General features: G+C 39.1%; 1 protein-coding gene across 7 annotated transcripts in view; it reads left to right on the top strand.

Annotated features, from left to right (window-relative positions):
* LOC148022976 (uncharacterized) overlaps positions 1-26,775 on the top strand; it is a 91,649-nt gene extending 64,874 nt beyond the window's left edge. Inside the window, exons 7-18 of one of the 7 annotated variants that reach the window (XR_015693575.1) lie at positions 229-338; positions 902-1,035; positions 4,348-4,420; positions 4,527-4,610; positions 5,289-5,387; positions 6,096-6,181; positions 13,666-13,804; positions 13,921-14,124; positions 14,471-14,653; positions 14,793-14,996; positions 18,107-18,156; positions 22,219-23,139. Coding sequence is in view for 3 of the 7 variants with exons in the window: in XM_087695928.1 (XP_087552054.1) it covers positions 229-338; positions 902-1,035; positions 4,348-4,420; positions 4,527-4,610; positions 5,289-5,387; positions 6,096-6,181; positions 13,666-13,804; positions 13,921-14,124; positions 14,471-14,653; positions 14,793-14,927 (1,247 nt within the window). In the remaining 4 variants the exon portion in view is untranslated. Of the gene's footprint in view, positions 1-228; positions 339-901; positions 1,036-4,347; positions 4,421-4,526; positions 4,611-5,288; positions 5,388-6,095; positions 6,182-13,665; positions 13,805-13,920; positions 14,125-14,470; positions 14,654-14,792; positions 15,415-18,106; positions 18,399-22,218; positions 23,140-23,201 lie in introns of those variants that run through there. The other 6 variants (XR_015693576.1, XR_015693573.1, XR_015693574.1 and 3 more) reach the window with 6 other exon arrangements.
* Positions 26,776-27,529: the final 754 nt, after the last annotated feature.

Below are 27,529 nucleotides of genomic sequence, written 5' to 3' on the forward strand. Positions count from 1 at the left end.
TGCTTTAGCATGCATATACTTGAGCGTGTCCATATTATCTTAGTCTAGTTCATTGACTATGAAATAAATATGAATATGCGTTCTTCTGTTTAGTACCAAATGGGAAGCTTGCAAACTGGCTCTCTTGACTAGCTGCAGTCTTCTCAATGTAGCTGCACATCAGATTTCTGATTTGATTTGTGGACCAATTATGCAATACCTTTGAATGCTCTTTACTTCTTACTGCAGACATTGGAAATCTGGCTGCACTCAGGGTTTTGGGTTTGAATGGGAACTTACTGCATTCACTGCCAGCTGGCATAGCGACACTATCCTCTTTAGAAGAGCTCTCTTTACAGGCAAGTCATTACTGGAGTTGTAAAACAGAGTTGTTAGTTATCCATAAAGAATTTTGAAGGAAAGAATTGTCATCAGACAAGCACTTCTTGCCATGTGAATTCTCAACATTGCATGGATTATTGAATTTGAACACTAATCAATCTGAAGGATTCACTATGGAGAAATCTCTCAACGAAGAAATTAACCAGAAACGTGTATCAACAAAAGACAAGCATTGAACTTGCAAACTTCTGACTATGAAGTTGTATCTGTAATAGCCAAAAGTAGCCAACTTTGCAATTTCATAAGTATGTTAAAGCTAGGTTTATTCACTTAAAATTGCAACTGATTGTTTTCTTTGTTGTATTCAATTACTGTGCTCTTTTATTCTACAAGAGAAAGTATAGGGCTAGGTGTGTAATCATGCTTCTCTCTTCACCTTAATTTAGGCTTTCTTTGTTGTCTCCAATTACTGTGCTCTTTTATTCTACAAGAGAAAGTATGGGGCTAGGTGTGTAATGAAGCTTCTCTCTTCATCTTATTTTCACCTAAATTAATCTATTTTGTTCACTTAGTGGTACAGGGTAACCATGTAATTTCACTCCCAGAGAATTTAAGCGCTTTGGGGTCTCTAAAGCATTTATCTATGGGAGACAATTTCTTGCCTAGACTTCCAATGTCAATTGGAGAACTTGACAGTTTGGAGTCACTCTCAGTGTAAGCATCTTTATACCTTTGTAAGCAGATATATCATGTTGTGGTCTCACAGGGCCTCAAGGTGTTTACAAAATCAGCTCTACATGCTTGTAATTTAGTGTTTTTCACGTGATTCCTCATTGAGTTGGTTTTATGTGTGTTGCCATGATTATCTCTACTGCCACTGTGTAAATACTAGTGCTATGGCAATCATAACTACTGTTATAAAGATTCGAGATACATGCTCGACCTTCTTATATACTTAAAAGATATATGGTGAATATTATGTTGGCGCAGAGAGAGAAAAAGAGAAAAGAAAGAGAGAGAGAGAGAGAGAGAGAGAGAGAGAGAGAGAGAGAGAGAGAGAGATTGACAGCACACTAGGCATTGGAAGATGGGCCAGTCCCGCCCCCCCCCCCTTGTGGAGTTATATTATCGACAAGGAGCAAGCTCCTGTGTTATACATAAACCAGTTCTTAACTTGTAGATCTTGGGAACAAGATCACGGTTCCTTGCACGGTATACAACCGGCTAACACGCACAACTTGGAAGTTGGCACCTTTTGATCCTTCTTGAGTCTCCTTCTCTCCTATACAATATGTGTAGGGATCTCTTGTTGGAGCTTGATTTCAGCAGAGCTTCCATAGCACTTGCACCTTCTCTTCTACACAATGTGTAGGGATCTCCTCTTGGAGCTTGATTTCAGCAAAGCTTCCGCAACACTTGCACAACTTGAGGATTGGCGAGCTTGAACTTACACAGATCCTTGCATGGTATACAACCGGCAAGCACTTGCACAACTTAGAAGTTGGCTCCTTTGATCTTCTTGATTTTTCTTCTTCTCTTCTACACAATATGTGTAGGGCTCTCTTCTTGGTGCTTGATTTCAATAGAGCTTTCGCAATGCTTTGTAAGACTCGAACTGCCTTTTCTCCTCCTCTTGCATGCATGCAAAGTGATATTTCCTTCACCTCTTTCACACCCAAGGAGAGCCTCCCTTTTATAGGCTCCAAGAGCTTCTTTTCTTGGAGAGAGACTTGAGTGCCAATATTAGAAAGGTTGATCTTCATGCAAGATGTGGCCGTTCCAGGACCTATACTGCAGCATCAATTTCGGAATATCTCTTTGTGCGTTGCTCGGACGGAAAAATGTCCAACACAAAAGTTGTAGATCTCGCTGTTTTTGATAATCTTCTCAGGTCATTTTTAGAGATTGGCTTTCTATCGTGAGATATTTTAAAAATGGATTCACCATGTCTATTTTAAGAAAAGCAGCTTTTTAAACTCTATTCTTAACTTATAGTCTATGCAACCACCTTGACCCATAGATAAGGAGAGTTCATTAAATTGCCTTGGGCCTCAACCTTAAGATTGACTTCCATACAAAAGCTTGTGTCATCTTAGACCTTAGAAAGGGAAAATCACTTTTCTCCTCACTTTCAGAGGATCATGTCTCTCGTCTTTCTTAGTGAGAGAATTACCTCTCTCGTTTTTCTTAGTGAAAGAATTACTTCTCTCCTTAATTCATTAAGAGAGAAAAGACCTTAAACCTTGACTTGTAAGGGAGAGGATGACCCCAAATGAATGCGATGCTCATTACACACAAGTAAACGTTCCCAGGCATCCCCGGATGCACACATAAATACATATACAAAATGCTAATGCACTTTCTCCTCTTAGAACTCAATCTATCTTCACTTATGTGTAACTCCTTGGCTCTTGTGTACACTCTTACACTTGGTAGATACTTCCTTTCCCCTTTATAACTTGTACTGCCTGTACCAGATATCCGTGTTAGAGTGCTCTGATCACCCCATTGAGTGATGCACTAGGAATACTAGTCTCTAAATGGTCTCATGGCCATGCTAGATCATCATCAACACTTAAAGAAAAGTAAGTCATTAATTTATTGATATAAATTTACTAAATAGAGAATGCGTGATAAGCAATCAATTTAATAACTACCATTACTTTCGGTTGTGCAACCACCATAAATGGGAAAGTGTGCACATGTGAAGTGAAACCTAGTGGTGGTTGCATGATCTATGGTTGGGAATTTTCAGGTCGCTTAACAACACAATATAGTGAACAAAAATGGTCTATACAATAGTGACACAGAATAAGGAACTAAGGTGGTAACAATCCCCTGTCCCCTAATCCACAAGAGATAACTATCTCCCCCTTAGATCGCTGCACCTTCTGCCAAAATTCCCAACATCAGCAAACACAACAAAACAAGAGAATGCAATGAAGATGTAACTTCTCTAATCAGTTTTATCCTAATCGGATCAAGTCCTTGAAATACACCTTAGCATCCCAAATCCTCGAATAGAAATAATATAACTTAGGATGGCTAAGAATGCAGAATGCAGCCTCTAGACAATGTTGGAGGAAATTCGTAGTGAACGCTCAGCCCAAATTAGCTAGGAACAGAACAGCCTTCAGATAGAAACAATCTGTCTAAACATCAACACATATTTGGTTGAAAAGGAGAACTGTACTTGATTAACTTTCAGGAGCAATTAGGTGCAAAAACTTGAGCAAAAAAGGGCTAGAGAGGAGAGATCAGCTTCACTTTCATGAAATTGAAGCTAAAACAGCCTCAACTGATGAGACGATGCAATAGATAGCTTAAAATGGCAAAATGAAGCTGCTGCCACCTTTTCTGGAAACAAAAAACAGTGTAGGATCCCCCTAGTGATAGTGATGGCAGCAAATGATGTTGTGTCGCGGTGTGGACTTTGGACAGCTTTTTTCTGAACTGAGAGGCTTTTCATGGAGTTCTCAACAAACACGATAAGTTTGTGGCTCTAGGATGGATCAAGACTGCTTCTTGACAATCTTAAATAGAAGTTTCAGCTTCCTGTCTGTTCAGCCTTTCCAGTTTGCATTCCAGCGTTTCAGTCTTCATCTTTTGATTTGTTTCATTTCATTGTGTTGGATTGGGCTACATCTAGCATACCAGATGCCTTTCTTCTCAATTTGGCTCCAAAATTCATAGTTATATTGGTCGAATTACTATGATATTGGTGGGTGTTGTTATTTGTGGTGTGGCTGGCTTGAGGTTACTAGCCGGTCAATCATGGGCTTCAGGAAGTTCTCTTTTCCTAGGAGTATTCATGTGGTTTCTTTAGCTGCTATTTAGAGCTTTATATTTGTTGTCTAATTGTGTTAATATACCAAATTACACAGAAAAAACCTTTTTGTCTATTAATGGTAGAAAGAAAATAATGACTACAATATCCTTGTCCCTTGGTATCCACTAGTTGTTACCCCACACCAGCCAGCAGTGGCCTAGCCGTCTTACACAGTACTTTCATTGATTGCTTTTCAGGTATGGTAACAGATTGACACAGCTACCAATCAGTATGTGCGATTTAAAACAGCTTCGAAGTGTTTGGCTAGAGGTCATATCTTTGATCCTTTGATATCCCAAAATGAGATTGTGAATTTGAGCTTCCTGTGCACTGCTGTACTTATCAAGATTTGTAGTTTTAAAAAGGTAGACTGCAGGGTAATCTCTTGAATGGACTGCATCTGCTGGAGTGCTTCTCCTCTTCCTCAAATCTTAAATCTATTGGGGTTGATCACAAAGTGGTAAGATTCAAGAACATTGGCATAAAGTTTCAGGATGTATATTCAATGGAAGGCAGTTTGATTGAAGTCACAGAATGCAAAGAATACGTGCTTTTTGCTTGAGTGTACAAATTCGAAGTGATAGAGAACAAAAGCAGGACATGCAGTAGGTTAATAGCAGCAGCTATGGTTGATCGTACATTTGCCTTCTTTTTCATTCATCATGCCTATCTTATGCATGCTCGGTCGAATTTCTCTTCACACAAGGTTTTAGCATATCGATGGGTTTGAATGCTTTGTGCGCCCAGTAGAATGTTGATAGAATCCACATCTTAATCGGCAAAACTATTTTGTTTTATTTAGAGGTGTGTATGGTCCCATTATGAACTAGAAATAGCCTTAGAAAATACGTAACTCTATCTTGGCTGCCTGTCAAAAACTGAACCTGTAGGATTTTAGTTTATACCTCCCAACCAATCAGATGCTGTGTGAAAACTCATTATAGATAATAGCAATAAGGGAAAATATGAATGCAGATTAGAGTATGGAAGCTATTTCAGTACAGTCCAAGCAAGTAGGAGATATTTTCTTGGAGCTGTATTTTTACAGATAGCATTGTTTATAATCCCTACTTGTAAAACAAAGCTTTGTGAAAGTATACACATTTTCTGAAATATGGATTCTTCTGACCTGTATCAGGATCATTCAGACAGACTCATGCAAAAATTTGGGAAAACTTTAAAGGTGTCCAGGATTGTTGGAACGGAACGTGCTGCTTTGCTTGGGGGATATTTTAAGGTGCGTGATATGACTGACCCTGGTGTGTGGGGGAGAGAGGGAAGGAGGGAGGGGGCTATGAAAGCAAGGTGGCTACAGTGGTAGCATAGAAAATATCACATCATAGATTTAAAAAAAAAACAACCTGGTATAATGCTAGTTACAAATTCATTTTCAAAGAGCTAGTGCGGCCAATACAAATGGGTGTCTGTTCTTCATAATGTCCACCATTGGTTTGCAAAGTAACGTTGAGAGGATGGTATGGATGTTCTCTTTCCCTTGTGGAGGGGAGACAAAGATGGAGTAGTGCTAGAGAATCCATCTAATCTGATCAAGTGGACAACTAAACAAAGCACATTTTGGAGTCTGCCTCTACTGCTAGTTATGGTGGTTAGGTGGGTGTGACTGAGTTTTTGTCTGGCAACCTGTCCAGTCATGATTGTTTTTTAGCTATAATGAAGAAACAATTATGAGTTTGTCTATGGATAGGAAATGATTGTAGCCAATACAGTGTTGTGTCTTGTCAATCAACATTTGTTCATGGATAAAGGAAGGAAAAGGAATTTTGGATATTAAGAAAATGGGGAGGTTGGAGATACAGATGCTCAAATGCAAATTTCCATGCCTTAGACACCCCTAAATGATGTAAGGAAACAGTCAAACTAATTAAGACAGGTTTGCCTCTAGACACTCCTCTTTCTGGTATGCTTGTGATGGGTGGTTGGGCAGCTTCAACAAGAGGAGTCGGCTGCAAATCAAACCCAAGCAAATGTGGTGGTGGTTGCTTTCGGAAGTGCTCCTGGAGTACCCAATTGGTATGCTGTTTCAACATATTACCTTGTTAAACATAAAAGTAAGTCCTAGAACATTAATGAACAAGCTTAATTTTGGCAAGAGTAGATATCACCCTATTTTTCAAGGTAAAATTTTATGTAGGCGTTTTAAACCTAAAAGTGAGTCCTAGAACATTAATGAATAAGTTTAGTTTTGGCAAGAGTAGATATCACTTTATTTTTCAAGGGAAAATTTGATGTAGGCTTAGATATATTGTTTGTTGCAAACAGGATTTTAGCCCGGTAAAGCTCAATTTTATGGCTGTTTGGTTTGCAAAAGATCTATCTCATTTTTAAATCCTCAAGTTGAGGTTGGCTTGAGATATAAAAGCTGAGTCATTTTAGGACTCATGGCCGATGGTGGATGATGTATGTCTGGATATTCATATGGTGGATCCCAATCGCTGATGTCAGTCCCTTTTCAAAACAAAGCATATTGAATGAGGGAGTTTATTGCTTTCTGCAAATGGATGCTACTGAAACACACTCCAGTTTCATGAATATTAAGTTTATGCACTTTATTGAATTTGAATCTCTTTGCAATGATTATTACAGACTGATTTGACTTCGATGAATGTAGTGTGTGAGAATTAGTAATAAAAAACAACCAAAAAGAACTCTAAAGAGTCTGGCTAGAATACCTAAGCCTTTTAAGCGCTTACCTGTTTTTAGAGATGCAACAAGCACAGTACCATGTGTGCTGCCACAGTACATATTGAAGTTGACACGTTATGGGCAAATGTTTGCCTTAATGCTGATGATGCAGAGAGAAATAGTGCAGGTGGGAAGTTTTGATGAGGTCATTTTCAGATGAGAAAACCTATGTGAAGTCTTTTTCTAAAGAGATCTCATGTTTGGAGTGTTAGAATTCGCATGTTCTATGGCTTTCCCATCTCTGAAGCTTCTATTAGGTGTTTTGTTATAAAGTTTGTTTTGATTGTCCTTCCTGTTGCTCGTATCCAGATCTGGTAATGCTAGACTTACAGGTCATCAGACAGGAGTCTAGGAAATATTTAGGCAAGAAAGCAATGAGGTAAGGGTCAGGAATTATATAGGCAAGATAAAGGAAAGGGGCAAGAAGTATGCCAATATAGGTAGCATTACTTAAGTCAAAACCATCAATAACATGCAACTTACTATTAGGATCCATAGGTTCGATGCTAAAGTAATGTATGGCAAGCGATGAAAGTGACCTTAAATGGTACTTCTTTGCACTTAGTTTAAACCACCTCACACACATCCTCAAAACCTCCATGCAACAAAAAGTAATAGAGGCCTAATGTTGTCTTCTTTGTACTTAAGCTTAAACCACCTCACACACATCCTCAAAACCTCCATGCAACAAAAAATAATAGAGGCCTAATGTTGTCGTCTAAAATGCCTCTGGCAACTGACACATAATGGCAACTGCATGGCTGAATGAATAACAAAATCATTCACAGTCTGAGTATGTTAAGTTAAAGATGAAGCAGCTGTCAAGGCAACTCCTTTAAAATTTGTGATGTAAAGGTTTAATTAGTCTTTTGTTACTTAGCCCTTGGTGCCTGCATTACAGGGCATTCGGGGATGATAGAATTGATCCAATGTACCTGCATCATAATCTATGGTTGCTCACAACTTCCTCATTTTAGAAACACACTCTTCGCTCCCTTTGCTAAATTGGCAAGTATGAGATGGATGATAGTCAATCCAGGTTGTGGCAAAGTGTGCCAATAGCTGTTTGTTGTGCGTATCCCTTAACCATTGAGCAGGCTTATACCTCTCCAAAGGTGATCTGAGCACAATTTGACTTTGAAGATCTAATTCACTTTATCAGTATGTCTATGTAACAAAATTCAACCAGCACCCATGGGCCATGTGTTGCCATGCAATGGACAATTTCACAAAGTTTCATGGATTGTATAAGGATAAGTATTTTGACCATGATCTAGATTGAATTGTGAAAACCATCTTCCATGCCCGCACAACAGAGTACTATCCAGTGAAGGGGAGTGCTCTCCTTCACATTTTTGGAGAAGGATTTTGATTATGAGTATAACCTTGACCTTGACCACCTCACTAACGACTTCTTGACTCTCCCTTTCTACCACCCATTGTGAGGCCGGATTTTTCTTGCCTTTATCCATTGACAACAATCTCCAAATGATCAATGTCTTTTTTGCTGGCCTTCAATTTGTACTGGTCTACATACTGCATAACTGCCTCAACAGACAATCATACTTGTCCTTCTGGGTGTGGATAGCATTGTAGAATTTGTAATATTTGAATGGAACAAAACACCTGAATACCCAGAATATTTGGTACCTTGAACCAGCGTTTTCTTTTATGAAAACACTAAAGTGTTAGAAACCTTCCTGAAAGCAAATAATGTAGTTTGTAGTACAGAGCAACAGTACATTGCTGCATAGGGGCAGAGATGGAGACCTCCTGTGGCATAGGTATGGAGTTTCTGGATCAGCACTTGGCTGGGGTGGAAGGTAAAGCTGTTTTGGATTCTGATGAGCAGTCCAGGTGTGTCTTGCTTGGGTGGAAGTGGTGGACTTCCCTTTGCATCTTTGGAGGCTTCTTCCGCTAATTTTGTGCTCTCTTGGGCAGGTCTTAGTGGAACCCTGCTTGGCCTCCTGCAACCGAAATCGTGCTTGTTTACTGTGGGATACTAGTAAAGTTCACCCGATTAAAATACATTTTCAAGCCCCTATATTGCATTCCTTGTTTTATGAGCTGAGATGGGGGACATTTGCAGGGCACTGTTTCAGATGTGGACAATTGGGACACTTTTCCTGAATGTAATTAGGGGATCACAACATCATATGGATTTAGACGAGGAGACATATATGCACGTGCAAGCTCCTCAATCTTTGCCTCAGGAGCAAAATGTATCTCCTCTTCCACCTACTGGGCAATCAAGACTTTAGGATTTGGGCGATACTAGGCCACTGGAGGAGTCTTGACCCTCCTATCGTGATCAAGCTTCTAAGGAAGCCCCTTGGGTAACAATGGTGAAATGTAGTGCTTGCTAGGACACTTACGTGGCTCCTATGGATGCCCCCTCGAAAATGTTGCTCAAACGTTTCAGAGAAGGGGAAAGGGATTTTATTACAGGCCACTCACATTTGGAGCAGGAGGGAAGAGTTCTCCAGATTCTGCCTTGCTTTTTGATTCTCGGGGAAGGTTGCTTCCACCAAGGGAAGCTCTTCGTGCTCAGCAATAGTAGTTTCCTCCCTGTGAATAGATCACTGGTTTGCAAAGAGCCAACCTTATAGATGTTATTTGTGGTAAAATGGAGCAATTTCAAGGTGGTAAAACTGCAGATGCAAAAGGAAAAGCACTGCAGCAATAGTTTTCCCTTCTCTATTCTGTCATGAGAGGATAGTGTTATGGAACGTTAAAGGTGTCTCATGTGGAAGCAAAATGTATAGACTGTGGAGGACTTTTTTTGCTGGCAAGTGGGATATAATATGCGTAGTGGAGCACAAGCAACATGCTATGGCCAGTTCCACTTATGTATATAAGGAATTCACAATGTTTTTTAGTGGTTGGGCATGTGGTAGATTTGGGGTCTTGTTCATTATTTGCTCTCCCTTGTGCCATTCTTTAATTTTCTAGCATGCTCAAGGTAGTTTATGATTGTGGAGATTATGTACGAGGGGGAGGCTCTTTGGCTGGTAGAGGTGTATGCTCCCAATACAGCTTGGGATCGGTGGCAGCTTTGGGTGGACTTGCATTGTCTCAATTTGGTCTGCGCCAAGGGTTTATAATGGGGGTTTTCAATACATGTGAGTTTGTGGAACATGCAATTTCGCCTCATTCTATGATGGATGGTCCCGAACGGCAGACATGGGATGCTTTGATAGCCTCTTCATTAAAAAAGGACATGTGGTCCTAGCTCCATCCTTCAGAGCCACGTTTTACCTTTGATTCTCTTCAACATACTAGAACTTGGGACTAGATTGGATAGGATAGACATTTGTCAATGTGATTCTTTCCTTTTGTTGGTGCTTAATATGTGAGTGGAGAGACATCACGTCCTCTTCGATCATTTTCCTTTGATCTTGGAAGTGATTCATCACCCGGTGGATGCCTTCAAGGCCTAGCTAGGGCGTATGCCCTTGAGATTCAATTAGTCCTTCCTATTGCATGATCAGTTCTTGGAATGCATGCTGCAATTGATAACCTCCTTTGGCTGATAGGCTCTATCTAAGGGGTTGGATGCATGGGTATTTGTCCAAAGTTTATGGTATTCAGCAAGTGGCTGCATTTAATACTGAATTACAGCATTTCCAATCCCTGTTGGAACACTTTGTGACCTTGCAATACGCCGAGGACTTCTTTGAGGAGCTGTCCAGTTACTCTAAATGGTCGAAATTTAGAGTGCAAGCTCTCCATGATGAGCAGCGTGCAAAGCGCAAGTTTCTAGCGTGTTGGATGCCTTATATGATAGTAATTGGCAAACTCATCAATTTTATGCTAGGCTTCGCCAAAAATATGCACATGAGAATATATTGTGCTTGTTAGATCCAAAAAATGAGTTGGTCACTAGTGAGCCTCATTCTATCATATAGATGTGCCTTTAGTATTATAAATCTTTGTTGGGTCCTCAAGAAATTCTTATTGATGTAGTTCATGTTGCCCACAATTATGTTTTGGGCATGGTGTATGACCAGGTGAAACTTAAATGGGCGGATTTTATGGAGGTTGATATTACTGAGGAGGTTGATATTGTCTCATCTGCCTTGTAGGAAAAGCCCGGGTTGAGATGGCTTGCCTAATGAATTATTCCCGACATATGTGGATCAGCTTAAGGACCCATTGGCCTGTCTTTGTCAACAAGTTTGGTGGTTAAGTTGCATGCCCTTAGATTGGAAGATTGCAATGCTTCGCCTATTACCTAAGGTTCCCTCACCTCAAACTTTGAAGCAATGAAGGCTGTCTTTGTTTTGGGGTCCTTATATTAAATTTTCTCCAAGATTATTGTGAATAGATTGCCAAAAGTTTTTCCACAATTGATTCATCCGCGTCAGTATGGTTTCATCAAGGGACACAACATTATGCACAATATTGTCAATGTACAATTGGAAATCGATTATGCAAAAGTCTCTCACCAGCAAGTTGTAATGATTGAATTGGATATTGAAAAGGCATTTGATCATGCCAGTTGGTCGTTTCTACGACACTTAATGTTTGCTATGGGTTTTGGATCTCAAATGATATCTCTTATTGATACAATCAACACTGATGTAGTGGCGTGTATCATGCTTGATGGGGGAGTGATTGAGGAGATTGCACTTATTCACTCGCTTCACCAGGGTCGCCCTCTTAGTCCCTTATTGTTTGCTTTGGTGACACATCTGATGCTCTCTCTATTGGATAAGTTGGCTATTGATGGAGATTGTTGGATTGACTCTTCCCAGTGGAGACAAGCTTTTGGGTTAGTCTCTTGCTGATGATTCCTTTATGTTCCTCAAGGTTGAAAGATCCAACTTGGATAGGGCCATGGAGACTTGGAGGCTTTTTGGTCTAGCTTTGGGCTTACATATCAATGCATAGAAATCCACTTTGATTAGTTGCATAGAGAGGGACTTGAATAGCTTGGGGTGGCAAGGGGTCGTGGTTCTTCAAATGAGATTACTCGCCACTTAGGTTATCCCATAGGGGTGGATGTGGATCCTCCAGCCTTGCTCGACTAGATGTCTTCTCGCATACATGATAAGTTTATGTATTGGAAATCGCAAGGTTGGCCTCTACATGTGTGATTGAAAGTGGTCTAATCAATCATGATCAGCATGATTTCATATTTTTGCCATTGCTTCCATGGATGCAAAAGTCATTGCTTGAGTTGGTGCTATTCGCTTCATGCTCTGGAAGAAAGAAGGAAATTGTATCGGCCAAGTGTGGGTATCCTAGCAATGTGTGACTATGCCAAGATGGTTGGGTGGTGTTGCCTTGTTGAATTTGAAAATCCACATGATAGCTTTGAGGTTTGCTCTTTTATAGACTTTATGTGTTCAACATTATCCTTGGATTGATATTGCTAGGTCTTTAATGGAGAATGTGGGCATTTCCCATGGGCATACTACTTTTGAGGCCTCGTGGTGGAATATCTTGAATTCCACCCAACCATTTAAAACTTCTAAGTCTATTCTTCTCACCGACTTGATTGCATCATGAAAGGACTCTCTTTGCCTTACTGTATGGTGCCCTTCAGAATTTAGAAAGGAAGCGAATTCTAATTGTTTGCAAACAAAGGTGTTAGCTACTTTTAGATTGCTTGATTGGCTCGACAAGCAATTGCAAAGGGCTAAATTTAATAGGATGGCGAGATTGGGCCTGAAGATGATCTAGGATGTTGTTATCTTGGGTGGGGTGAGGGTTTATTCTTTCTGCTGCACTCGCTAGTACTTCGAATTTGGAGGGGTTACATGTTACTCTAGTCGCCCTTGGAGGATTGCCTTCAGAGACACTCTTTCTTGCCTGCTCCTTTACCCTTATTGCCATGGCTGGATTGGGCTTGTGCCACCCTGGGATTTTCTAAAGTAATCAGCGAATGAAATTTACCACAAAGTGGTGGAGGATAAGAGATGGATTACTAAAAAGCTAACAAAGTTTGGTTGGTTCATGATAGTGTGGCTAAGTGGAGGGATTGCCTGCTTTGGTTATGGAAGTCAAAGATTCCTTATCAGGGGAAAGTTTTTCTTTGGAGGCTTCTCATTGGGGGACTCCCCACGAGCAATGTGCTGCAGGCCCGAAAGATCTCCCAGGGAAGATGCATCTTTTGTACTGCTTGTGATGAGACAACTGGTTCATTTTTTTATTTCTTGCCCGGTTGCTAGACAGGTTAGGGACTTCATTTTTGGAGTGTAGAGTTTGCTGACAGGTCAAAGATTGACGGTCCGATCTTGGATCCTTGGTAAGATGTCTTCCTTGGCCAGGTTGCAGTCTCATCATCCCTTCCTTTTTCACTACATGCGATGGACTACTCTTTGGCACATTTGGCAAACTAGAGATGCCTTTATATTTGATTTGGCCTCGAGTATCCGTGGGCATGTGGAACGAATGCGAGGCTTGCTATTATGGTAGATTTCTTCTATGATTTCAGTTGGCCTCATTATTGAAGAGGTGGCTGCTCCATGCATGGTCATTGTTCGCTTCACCCTTGTTGTGCCATGATCCCCCTCCTTTGTTCCTATGGATGCTTGCTTGATAGCTTTTTAGAGAGTTTTTGTTCATGCATTGTGCCCTTTTGTTAGCCTTCTGGATTCATGACAGCTCTTGTCATTTATGTTTGGGTGGTGTAAAGGCCTGATGTATATTGAAAAGCCTATGATTGTGGTTGGTTGGCAAGAAGGCCTGATGTAAATATTTCTATACATTAATTCAAACTTCTTCATGCAAAAAAAAAGTAGTTCATAGTGGTTATATTAAGAATCTTCTTTGGAAGTGTAAGATCCTGTGTGGGATTTTTCTAGGGGAGGACTGCTGCGTCGTGCAAGAATGGCTATGTCGAGACCTGATTTTGACATTCTATATGTGGTTGATAGTCGACGCTCCTGGTACACAGAGAACAAATTGGGCCAAATGGAGGAGCAAACATGTGAGCAGTGGAAGGTAACTACTCAATCTGTATTAGCGAACGTGTTTTTGGTCCATTCAAAGTGTCTGATTTGATTGCAGAAACGCCTATCGATGCTGATATTTATAGTCAAATCTTAATTTCTGGATAGGATTATTTTACACCCGATGGGCCATTTTATAATATGAGCACTAGGATGCCTGGAGATGGGAAGTTGAGCTCATACTATTATGAGGAGTTAAAGGAAGCTTTGAAGGATTACAAGCAGGTGATCATGCTGGGTGATTCAATGGGAGCATCTGCTGCGTTGCTTTTCTCACCTCTAGCCACTTCAGTCATTGCCTTCTGCCCCCAAGTAAGCAATTGAGAGAGAGAGAGAGAGAGAGTGTGTGTTTTACGAAAAAAAAAAAGAGAGAGAGAGTGTGTGTGTGTGTTTTCAATTCAATGGTTGCACAAAACAAAAGGGCGTTTATAAACTTGAAAGACCTGGTTACTTTTGAGTCTGCTGGCTCTGAAGGTTTTACTTCAAAAGACCTCTGCACTGATCTCTTTCTGCAGCCTCGTCACTAAAGGGATTGGATTGACCTAAGTACAATCTTTTTTGAAACTTTTTTAGGCTGCACTCGCCTGCAGTGGTCAGTCACCTTGTACCTAGTACATACATTATTTTTGACCAAAAAATAAATTTGTGAGCTTGGAAGGCAAACATTTTTCAGGTGGATCTAGCATCCGCAAGTATTCGGCCAGGAAGAGACAGATGTTGGCTGCAGGCTTACAAGGAGGAGCTGTTGGAGGCTGTCAAGAAGTCATCTGCTCACATCACAGTCCACTGCGGGAGTTGGGAGCATGACCTTTCTCAAGCTAAACTCTTGCCTGATTCTAAGGTTAAAAGAACCTAGACTAAGATTGTTTGATTGAGTTGCTCTTTCACGTTTTGGAGCTCTCTCTGTGAATAGTTTATATTAATAAGCTGAAGGGTTCTTTTGTTTATGGCTGGGGTACTTCATTCTGTTCATTTTCCAGGTGAACTTGGTAGTCCACCATAATGACAGCCACCGCCTTGCAAAAGCCCTTGATTTAGAAGGGTCTCTGCTCGCACTTCTGAAGTCCAAGCTTGAAGAAGAGATTGATGTCACCTCCAGTTCATTGCTGTGTTAACTGCTTGTCTGGATGGGGTGCCTGGGATTTATAAGCCTAGTGGATTGGGGGAACTTCATCGAAAACCAGGTATGATCACAAAACATTACATGACTAATATTATTATACTTAGCTTGCTGTTCAGATACCAAGGCTGAAACAACCTAGCATGGTTTTCTTTCAGAATGATCCAGTCTCTCTAAAATAGTAAATTATAAAAATTTCAAAGAAATTAATAAGGCTGCCCCTAGGTCTCTCTAAAATGACCAAATGCCCCTTAGCATCAAAATATATAACAACCACAACATGATTGTGAAACTGGTGTTGAATATTTACAAATACATGGACCTCACATACAAATCAACATTTATACACACACATTCAATCAATCTATGGCTTCTTCAAGTGCCTGGCATCTCAATTTTACATTATGATCCTTACGTGAATTGCCAAACTATTTAAGTTGGATACAATGGCTTGGTGCCTCCTTGTGTCTAGTATTGTAGTGCATTAATGTACATACAACAATATGATTAATTATAGATATTTGTTAAACTCTGTATATCAATAATGAGGAGTATTAGTCCCCTCCCTCCATGTGCTGTGTGTTTTACAATAGTTTCATGTTTGAAATATTTGAACTTAGGCCTAATAGTATGCTGTTTCATTGACGATCAATTTATATGAAGAAACAGAAGTGCATGTTTGTAAGGTATATGTCTGCACATGTGTGTGTGTAGAGAGAGGGAGGGATGCATGTTTATAAATAAAACTTGTTTACATTTATTAATTTTAGTATTCTTGTGTGGATGCACATAAATAAGACTTTAAATACTCCAAATGCTAGAATTATTCACAAAAGGCCTTCTAGCTAACTAAGTGGACTCAAAGACAAAGTAGAAAATAAAGTAGGAATCCAAAAGGCTACGAATACATATGGCTACAATGACAAGAAAAGGAAATGATGTAGGCACAATTGGGATGGTGTGGTTGATATCCATCTAGGGAGTGGTTACTTCACTTAGGCTCACACCAATATAATAAAAATCTTGGAACCAGCTTGCTGCAATAGCTATCCTCTAATACAACTCAAATGGCCACAAATACATGAGGAATTTGGGTTGAGAGAGAGAGAGAGAGGGGGGAGGGGAGGGAGGGAGGAGGAGACAAAAGAAGAAAGAAAGAAAGGAAATTGTATTCATGTCCTTTTAGACACCTTAAAGGTGTATAGAACAAAGACACAAATCAAAGTTTTTAGTCACAATCCACTTCAGGGGGTTATTGGCACAAAAAGAACCCATAGCAAGGTGCCATTGGTACTAACAAGAAAACTCAGTACTATAGTTATCAAAGTTATTCAACACATCATGACCCAAAAGTAAGTAAGTGTTTCCGTGCTGACTTTGCCACCTTGATAAAATGCCTAGTTGTTCCAAGATCAACTCATTGCTAAGGTTGTTTCTGAACTCCTCTGATGATTGTCGTTTTGATAAACTGCCCATTTTTCCCCCTTTATAGTTGCCTTGATCTTGGCAATTTACCTAGTCATGCTTTGAGTTGTGATGGTGTAAGTTCATCTATGATCCATAAGTTACTTTCCTTCAAACATTTTGATTGCTTTAATACTTCAACATTATCTTCCATGTTTCCAAACTATAAAGTTGTTCAATTCTTTTCTTGCTTGATGACTCACCATGGTGCCATCCACTTGAACCCTTTTCCTTCCAATATAGGTCTTAATTTGGTTTCTAGCTTGTATGATATAACTTGGAGTATTCTTGATACTTTTCATTAGTTAGTTTCTCTTGTGTTTCTTTATGCCATTCCTCAAGGTCTCTTCTATGTGTATGGATTGCAATCTTCTCTTGTAATAGATCCTCATTAAGTATTAAAAAGATAGTGTTTGCCATGCCTTCTTTATCTCTCTCCTTTTTTATTTTGATTTCCTTTTGCACTTTTGTCTTTATTTTCTCACTTTTATCTTTAATATTTTTATTGTTTACAGCTACCTCTATCGCTAGCTTTTCCTCTAAACTTGCCAATCATACGAGTCTTTCAAATTTAGATTCTCAGCTTCCAAGTTGGAAACTCGTTGATGCAAATGCTTTTTTCATGAGCTTGACTCTCTATTTGGCTTAGGTAGTGATGCCATGAGTGTTGAGTCTTGGGATTCATCTTCCTATCAAGGAAAGAACATAGGCCTAACCCTCAATCCTAGGTTATTATCCTTGCACCCTAGGGGGAGGTGATGGAAAAGAATAAAAATGGATTTACATTATTGCATGAACATGTCCTTATGTGAACCGGGAGGGGGGGATATATGGATGGGAAAGAAAAAGAAAAAGAAAAAAAGGAGAGAAAAAAGGAAGGGAAAAATGGGCTTCTCCATTGCTTTGATGAGGGGAGGGAGAGTCGAAGAGACACTATTGGGGATTGGAAAGGTCTAGGCCTAAATTTGCTGGAGATCAAGCAAAAGAGAAGATAGATAGAAGAAAGAAATACTGGAACAAGAACTCTTGAATATATTGTAGAGTACAAGAATGAGAGAAACCCAACAAGAAATTGCAGGACTCCTAGAAACTTTGTGTAACTGCAATAAATCCCCTTTAAGCTGAATACATCCCCCAAGATGATAGCTTAGGCAAACCTTGTTTGAGACAATAACTTAGTATCATTCTTTCAATTCCGAGAGAATTGCAACAGCAAGTATAGAGGAAACTCTTGGAAAAACTATATAATACTTTATCAAAATAGCTTGAATATGCATTAAATAATCTAGAACCACGTCAACCCTTTTTCTTTGGTAAAACCTGGTGAGATATCTTCAATTATAGCCACACAAAAGCTTTTCATTCTCACCTAGAGTAGTAGGTAAAGATATCTTCAGATCTGTTCCAAAAATAACCTCTTTTAGGCATGCCTTTTTGGGCTAAAGGTACCCACAAAGATGTAGAATCACTAGTCTTTTACTTCAGCCTTGTTAATTACAATAGTAAATCACTTGTTTATTTTTCCATCCTAATAACAATGGCTCAGATCTCTATTTTAATCATTTACGGTAGTTCATATATGGTTTTCATTGTTGCTTTTTATGCATTTTGGCCTTTCAAACTCTTGTTGTTTGCTTTTCTTGTAATCATTTTTTCTATGCTTGCCTGCAACTTGTTTTGATCATTACTTTTCATATTAACTCAAAATAGGGTCATCAGGGTGCTCAAATTGAAGCGAATGGACTTGTCAACAAGCAATTGTGAGTAGAAATACAAAAATTTCTTCAAAATACCTGAAAATGCCATTTTTTATAAACATGTTACTTTTTGATATTTTTGGCTTTAAAGACTTATATCACTTCAAATAAGTTTTGACACACGGGAATGGTCTCTAACAATTTAATTTTGGTCACTTACATATTTGACATATGAACTTTACTTTACATTGTCTTATACAATCCATTCCCTTTAAGCTTGCACATCCTCCAACATGTATTACTTACTCTTTTGTAGGTTCAAGATCTTCATAATCTTACATACGTTTTGAATCCTCTTCTTGATTGTCTTGCTTTGCCTCTTTATATTCAAGCTTTGACTCTACATATTCCTCTGATTCTCTATTCTTGAATATCTTGATTCTTTTATCTGCAATTGTGTTTGTGAAAGATACCCCATCATATAATCATGTAATCTCTCATGATCTTGCAATAAATCTTGCTCAGTCATACTCTTTTCCAACCTGCAAACATATTGTTTTTGGAAGCTCAATTCATTTGTTTAATTCTTCGGAATTTCACAAAACTTATTTTTGCTAAGAATCTTATGAAGTTTGAAGTAAAAGCATATTCGCTTGCAACAATAGGTAAGAGCTTTATCCTCTTAGTGCAATCTCAATCTCGCATTATAGGTAATATTTATTGAAAACTCAACTATCAGAACTCTTTGGCATTGCAAGACAGTAAATAATCCCTATTTCTTACATGATTGACACAAATTGTCATAAGTTGCATTGCTCTTTCGTTATCTTTGATCTTGATTCTTGCATATGGAGAACTATCATCTAAAACTTTAGTCTCGATACATGTCCCAGTAACAAATGATTGTCCTAAGATCATTGCCCATCATGAGGAATCTTTCACAAAGAAATGGTGATTGTCTTGTACACCTTTTATGCTATCCTCACGTTTGGATAGACAATATATAGGTCTCATGTAGAGTTGTTGGTTGCCCACATTCTCCATTTGTGGTTGATATTTATAGGCCATCTTCCATTCTCATAAATATTGCTCACCATGAAATTTATCTTTGAGTCATAATTTATCAATGCAACAGGTGGGGTTTCTAGCTCTCCAACCTTCACTATAGTCTTTGTGATAGCCCAAGCCCAATAGTTCTTGGAGTAATGACTCCTAGGTATCACCCCTTGAAGCCACTTCATCCTTTGTATAGTGCATAGGGCATACATCTCTTGTATCTTTATTGCATATCATAGTCTTCTCTGCAACACTATTCACCTTTTTTTCATAGGTAGTCTCTACATGTGCATCATCTTTAGAAACCAATTGTATGCCCTATAAACCTGCTTCCTCTTCACTTTGTATCATAGTGGGAGTTGACTCATCCACAAACTATCTTTTTATAATGTCTATAATTTCTTCATGGAACTCTCTTTTTACTATTTCAAGGATTTCACCCAATGTAAACTCAACTTTGTTGTTTAGATTCCTCTCTTCCAAAACCTTTCTAAGATCTACAGCTGTCTCTAGGTTAGAGAGAAGGTTGTATCTTGGTTGCTTTCCCTTTGGCTTTTCCATTAGGGAAAACATGGACTCCAAAAGGGCCTTGTAAGAAATGGATTAGGGGAGGATTACTGTTTTTAATCATGAGCTCGGATGCCATGATGAGGTTAAAAGAGCTTTTGGAATAAAACCAAGGTGGTTTCCATTTTATAACCCCTCTTCCATTGGTCTATCTCAGATTTCATGTCATTAGGAGAGTCATTAACTCTTGAGGTAAAGGGCCCTTTTTTGGTCCATAATCCCCCTAATGCCGTTCTTTTCTTGCTACTCTTTCTTCTCGTGTACAACTTGCATGTTGTGCTTTGGACTAGGTCTAGCAAGAAGTGTAGATTGCTCAGGTTCTATCATGCGACCCCCTCTAGTGACTCTCTTTGAGGTATTTAGGTTCCCATTCTCTCTTTTAAAAAAAAAATCTTCCACTATTACATTTGTTTTTTGTTGCTTTATCAAATAAGTATAAAACAAAATAGGAATCCATAGGGGAATCCCACCCCGTCTTCTCTTTAATACTTTGACTTGCATCATTTAGCTCTATCTTTGGCACTTTACTCTTACTTGCTGTGTACATGGCATGGGTCCATAACTTTGTTTTCTTATCTGCATTAGAAACTAGAGATCTTTCTATTTGCAGCCCATACATGGCAACATCTACGGCTGCATATGCATTCTACATTGTAAGATCTTGAAGAATCTTTTGCATACCTCTCTCCTCAAAGTTTGTAGAAAGAGGCATACCAATTTCATTTGCATGAATCTTCCCATCTTTCCAAAAAATCAAATTCTCTCTTAAAGTATCTCTGGATGATTGGCAATCTTTGTGCTTATGCTCTGTATTATTATACCATATGTAATGATGAATAAAATCTTCCCTAGCTAGGGTCTTCAAAGTAGAAGCTTTCCTTGACTCTTGAACCTTCGCAAGCTTGATATGTAATCATGCATATTTTTGATTAGTTCATCTATGGCATTGTCTTTTGAAGAATATGCAAAAGGCATGAGAGGCGGCTGCCTTATTACTAAGTCTGATTAGGCATAGGTCTAGCATGGCCTACATCTCTCTTCTTCTCTATCTCTTAGCTTAGATTCAAGATCTTGCATATCTTTCCATTTAGTCTTTATGCCATTCTCTCTAGTATCGTCCTCTAATAGCTTCTCTAGCTCTTGTTGCAACAGAGGGTCCATAGCTTATAAAAACAAAAGAAGTTTCTTTGTAAGCAAAGATATGCTCTACAATGTCCGATTGATCAAATTTAATCTCAAACTCTCTTTATAGATTTGGAGCGAAGAGATTCTTTGCATGTTTATGAACCCACTCTAGAAAAAATCCCTTGGTTACTCTGTCTGTATCCTATATGAAATACTCCTCTTTTAGGGCTCTCTTGAAATTGTTAGTAGTCATGTTTGTCATGCTTTATCATCTCCTACTTGTGAGCCTTAGTCTAAGAAGTTAGATGAGGACTTTAGGAGTAGGAGCTTTGACCTGTCTACCACTTGTTTTGATGGAGGAGGTAGCTCATTCTGGAGCACTCAATTTTGTCTGCATCTCCTCTGCAGTTGCTGCTTTCAGCAATTGCCTACATCTATGGAACATTGTTCACCCTTTTCCAGATATTTTTGGAGCATTTTTGGCATTTTTACCAAATGTTGTTCGACATATTTTTGGCCCTAGACTTTAGGTCGGTTAGATTCGGGGATATTTGGCTATTTATAGCCTCTCCCACTCGGCTCATTCATTCATCTTCCTCCTTCCCTGGTAGGTGCACACTTCGACTTCGTCATCTTCCTCCGTCTTCGGTGTTTCCGTCATCATCAACCTGCTGATCTGGTGCCCTCACTGACGTTGTGGGTTATGTGCATGGACTTATTAGTCTCCTTTTGCTTTTCCATTTGTATTAGCATTCTTTCTTGTTCAGTGCAAATTTTATTCTTCTTTCCTTGCAGTCTCTCAACATTTTGGTCTCATAGGCCAACTTGGCCTGTTGTAGACATTAATATAACTTTCTTTCTTCTTTCTTTCTTCTCTCTCTCTCTCTCTCTCTCTGTGTGTGTGTGTGTGGTTCTTTGCCTTTGTGTTTCCATTTGTTTTTATTGTGCACTCTCATATCGTATCACATGTTGGGTGCAAAGGCTCATATGCTACTCCCATGTATATATTTACTTGCACATGTGAATACACCCTTTTGGGTGTAAATGTATAGTACCCTAAGTATAATAAATGTATAGTACCCTAAGTATAATATATTCTTTTATTCTTTGTGTGTACCACACTAGTACACACCCATCTCTCAACTTTCTACTCTCTCTCTGCACTGCATTGCTGAATACACCTCGATTGACGCACACACTACTTGAGTGCTTCCTCTCGCACCCTTCAAACTGGTATGAGAGCTCCGGCAAGATTGTGTGCATTCCTTGAGGATTGGATGGGTCAGGCTTTGTGTATGTGTGAGCCAACAAGCAGTCGAGCTCAATCAGTGGTCAGTCTGACCAGACAGCAGCTAATGCGGCTGGCGTGAGTTGCAGGACGTGTCTTCTGACCAGGCGACAACGTTGAAGGCTAGGCGCAATCGATACATGTAGGTGACAGCCGTCAGGAGTAGCCGACAGACATGAATAGTGGTGGGCGGCACAACAGACAGTCACATGACCAGCGGCGCAGTCCCAGTAGGCGACTGGTGGCAGGTGACACATCACAGATCAACGGTTGGGCCATTCAACATTTTTTAAATTCCTTCCAGCAAGCAGGCCGCCTGTTCATTAACGGGGGTTCATGCGTGCAAGCACAGGGCTCAGATCTGTGCAGATTTATACTTGAAAATTTGGGGCTTTTCTTAGATTGGATTCTGGTCATGCAAAACAATGACATCCAACCCATAAATTGCAAACATTGTGTGCATTGGCTTCAAAATTTTGGGGGTTTTCTTATACAAGTGCAATTTTGCTCAGTTGAGCCAATTTCACTATGATTTGTGCACACTTGGATCCCAAAATTTTGGGGTTCTGCAGAAATTGTGATATTCTGCAATATTTGCCCATATTTGATACTCGGGATGATGAATTAGTGCAATAAGGGCAGATTTATTGCAAAATTTTCGAGGTTTTTCTCATCAATAATGCATTTTGGGCCAATTTGTGCTTTGGTCCTGAAATTACAGCAGATTCATTGCTGAGTTGGAGAAATTTGGACTTGGGATGTGTCAAATGTTGTAAAAGGCCAGCTTTCCTTGGTACATGTATTATTGAATGCTCATTATGCAATGAAACAATGTACATACAACACTTGGGTTATTGCATTTGGACGTTACGGTGATGTATTATTGAAGTGGGAGATGTCATTTATGCATATGTATCAGATTCGATTCATGTATATGATGTAATCAGCTCTTGGGACTGAAATTGCGGCAAAAAAATTGCTTCTTAGGCACTTTTAGAAGTACAAGTGTGTGTATTTTCTGTTATATTGAGCAACCTTACCTTGGCTGAAAGTATTTAGCATTTAATTGCAGTCTTTTATTGGTGAAGATGGTTGGCAGCGCATCTACATCTGACACAAGGAATCTTTTTGAGATTCGTAAATTTGATGGCAATGGCTTTGATCTTTGGAAAGATCGTACGCAAGGTATACTTTTTCTAACGGATTTTGATAATGCTTTGGCAAACCATAAGCTTCTTGCTTTGCTAGATGAGGATTGGGCTAAAATGAATAAGAAAGTCATTACTTACATTAAAATGGTTGTCATAGATGATATCTTGGTTGATATCAAGGGACTTACCATTGCTTCCGCAGTTTGGGAGAAACTCAAGGCTACGTATGAGAATATAACTCCTGTCAATCATGTACATCTCATGTGAAAGTTAGTCAACTTGAAACTTGATGAGTCTAAGCCTGCCTTAGAGCATTTAAATGCTTTCACTGGTATTTTGAGTCAGTTACAGGATGCAAGCTTATCTGCTTTTGATTCTAAGTTGAGGACTATTTTCTTGCTCATGACTTTGCCGGATTCATGGGAAGCATTGGTTGTGTCATTGAGCAACAACCCCAACTTGACATTTGATGGTGTGCGTGGATCTATTCTCAATGAGGAGATTAGACGTAAGGCAAGTGGGAAAAATAGTGGATTAGCCTACAATGTAAGAGGAAAAGATGACAAATGCTGTAAATAAAAACAGAAAATACAACAAAAGCAAGGAAAAACATCAAGATGTCACTTGTTATGAGTGTGGATGCAAAGGGCATAAAAAGCCCGATTGTAGGTACTTTAAAAAGAAGCAAGAATGCAAGAAGCAGGCTAATGCAAAAGGCAAAAAGAATGAGAAGGATGAGAGTTGTACCCCCTAAAGAAACAAATTAGGCAAATCTGGTATCTAATCTTGTTATTGAGAAGATAGAAGAAGATAAAGATGTTGGTTTGCTGGTTGTATCTTCAGATCCATATGCTATGACAGTGGAAGATATGTATATCACTAAAAGGGATATGATAGATACCTTGTTGTTTGCTCATGATGGTTTGTCACAATTGTGGATTATTGACAGTGGTGCTTCATTTTATGTAACTCCATCTTTGGAGTTTTCTTTTTATGCAAGAGGTAACCTTGGAAAAGTCTATCTAGGGAATAATCATGCATGTGATATTAAAGGAATGGGCACCATATACTAGGCTCTTGAAAGTGGTCAGGAATTGATTCTTCATGATGTTGGATATGCACTTGGCATTGAGAAGAGCTTGCTTTCTGTTGGGCAGCTAGACGGTAGGGGTTACTTTACTATTTTTGGTGGTGGAATGTGGAAGAGAGAAAGAGGATCTATGCTAGTTACTAGAGGTGGTAAAAAGGGAACTTTATATTATCTTCATTGCAAGGCACTTCTTGGAAAGTTTGTTGTAGTTGTAGAAGTATAGTCACATAAGGAGTTATGGTGGCACAAGCAACTTGGACACATGAGCCAAAAGGTTTACATACACTTTTTTTACTTGGAAGAGTTGATGTAAAAAACTCAAAGCTTGACTTTTGTGATGACTGTGTTTTGGGAAAACGTGTAAAGAGTTCATACTCTCATGGAGCCTCTAGGAAGGCATGTATCTTAGATTTAGTCCATTCTGATATATGTACAATGCCAATAAAAACTCAAAGTGGTTTTTGTTATTTTGTATCTTTTATTGATGACTATTCTAGAAAGCTATCGGTGTACTTGCTTAAGCTGAAAAGTGATCTTCACATCGTAGACTTGAAAGTGGCATCCTTGAAATGGTTTGATTTGGTAAACCTGCTTCATATGACCACTTAAGGGTCCTTGGCTACGAATGCTATGTACATGTACCTGTTGATAGCAGAATCAAACTTGACATGAAATCCCATAGAGACATCTTCATGGGTCATGGAGATGAAGGTTAAATGGGCTATAGAGTTTGGGTTCCAAGCATGAAAAAGGTGCTATGCAGTCGAGATGTGGTATTTTATGAGTCAAAGGCACTAAAAAATGCCACATCTAGTGATTTGGCCAAAAAGAAAGTGAAAACTTAGCATGATCAGTCACTTGAACAACCATCAGCCATTGAAATTTCAGCTCCATTTGATGCCGGTTATGATAATTAATGTATCATCATTGAACCAAATGACATTGGGCAACAAAGAGATATTGAAAATCAGCTTGGGCAACAAAATTAGCATACTAAAAATGAATCATAGCAGGCTGAACATGTATTACAGCAACTTAAAGATGCAGTTCAACAGCCAAATAATGAGGTCATTGACATTTCTTTGGATGTGGATCCATTACCTGATACCACAGATCATTGGGTGAGAAGGTCTACACGTGTCAAGAGACCTATACAGAGGTTTGATGCCTCTTTGGACTGCAGGCATTATCATGTGAGTTAAAGTAAAAGTGGAAGCTAGCCATGCATGAAGAAATGAAGTCATTATATTGTGGAAAAACTTGAATCTAGGATATAATGCTGACTATGGAGGACAAAAGTTGGTAACAAGACTCATAGCAACATAGACAAGAAGACAAACTATTGCTCGAGTGAATTAGGTTCCAAGATGTAGACTTGGACTCATAAAAACACGATCTTGAGCTGACAATAACAAACACAGAATGAAGTACAAAATACAAATAGCATTGCATTGGAAAGTGAACCAAGTACATGTCTTTATAGCTTTCCAGCTTCTCCACTCTCCTCACTGTGCTTATGGGATATAAGTCTCCTCATCATGCAACATACATCATTTGACCTATTTTCCAACACTTCCCTTCAAATGATGAATTCCTACACTTGTTGGCTTTTGGCTCCCCCCCTACATGATGACATGGCATGGGAGACTAGCTCATAGGCAGCCTAGTCAAGTCAAGCTTGAAATTTTACATTTTTAGCAAGGGTTTTTTTTTCAATACAAATCCACTAAGGGAAAGAAAACATCCATTATGGGAAAAACATGATCCACTATGGGAAATATATAAAAAAAATTTCTTTAGAATAATTTGTCAGAGTTTTTGATGGTAATGGAAGCATCTTCTTCTTCTTCATGCATAAATTAGCTTTGGTAGTGATCTTCTTGTACATGTTGTGCTCTCTTCTTGTGGAAACATTCACTAGCTACATGGCCAGTCTTGCCATGATAATGACAAATAATTTGGTCCTTGTTTCTGCTGGTGATGAATCCTCTACAATGTCCTTTTGCTGCATAAGTATCCTTGGTGCACAAGAGGTTATTCCTTGAGCTGGTTTCTTTTACATCTTTGCTTTTAAATTTACTTTCTCCATCAAGCAGTGAGTGCTCAATGTCTTTGAGTGAGAGACTGGGAACATTACTTAATGTTGAAACAAGGTTCTCATATGGTTCATGATTAACATTGGCAAGTACCACTGCTATTGCCTCATTCTCATCAATGTTCTTTTTAAGAGTTGCTAGCTGAGTCTTAAGGCTCTTGAACTTATTGATCTGTACAATCATAGATGAACTGCCTTTTACATCCAACTTAAAAAATTCACGAGTAATTATATCTTTGAGTTTTTTGCTAGTGTACCAAAGATTGTGTCAAGTTCTTCCCATGCCTTCTTTGCATCCCTGATGCTGTTAGAGATGTGTAATACATCAGCTGATAGACCCCAAGTAATAATACCTAGAGCTTTGTTGTTCATCATCTTCCATGCCTTTGTTTTAGGCCGGACTTCTACAACACCTTCATCTTTAGCATCCTCCTCCTTGTCATTTGCATCTTTTTTCTCATCTTCAAACAAGTCCCACAAGTCTTTGCGCATGAGGTGGTACATGGTCTTTTCTTTCCAGGCATGAAAGCCTTCCCCATTAGACTTTGCTATTTGCTCAAGTTCAGCCATTTTTAAGGTCTTACCACACGAGAATACTCGAGCAATGTCTATCCTTTTATAAAGATATTGATGCTTACAAGAAATTTGATTAATGAGGCTTTTCCAAATGAACCATTGAGCAATGGAAGCAATTTCAAGATGCTATCCTGAAATTCAAGAGTATTGCCTTGACGTTCAGCAAGGATTGTTTTGAAGGTATAGTAGTAAATCGGTACCAAAGACTTTTAGAGATAACTAAGATTGAGTTGATTTGATGTGCCAACAAACACAAGCATTGGCACTGAAGAATAGTATTAAGAGATACTTTGTTTGTAGCTTGTTGTGCTTGATTTCTCCCCTTCTTATTGATTTGAAGTGCTGGGAACTGGTTGAAGACTTAGATCACAATATCAAACACTTGAGTGAGCTGATAGGGGTGAGAAAATGAAGGGATTTATGAGCTTTGATGAAAATGGCTATGGTTGCCAAAGTAGAGTTTTATGAGGTCAACTGGCTTTTCTTCT

The sequence above is a fragment of the Lygodium microphyllum genome, chromosome 16 (genome assembly GCF_053477565.2).
Source record: "Lygodium microphyllum isolate KBCC chromosome 16, Lygodium_microphyllum_v1.1.10, whole genome shotgun sequence".
Taxonomy (NCBI): domain Eukaryota; kingdom Viridiplantae; phylum Streptophyta; class Polypodiopsida; order Schizaeales; family Lygodiaceae; genus Lygodium; species Lygodium microphyllum.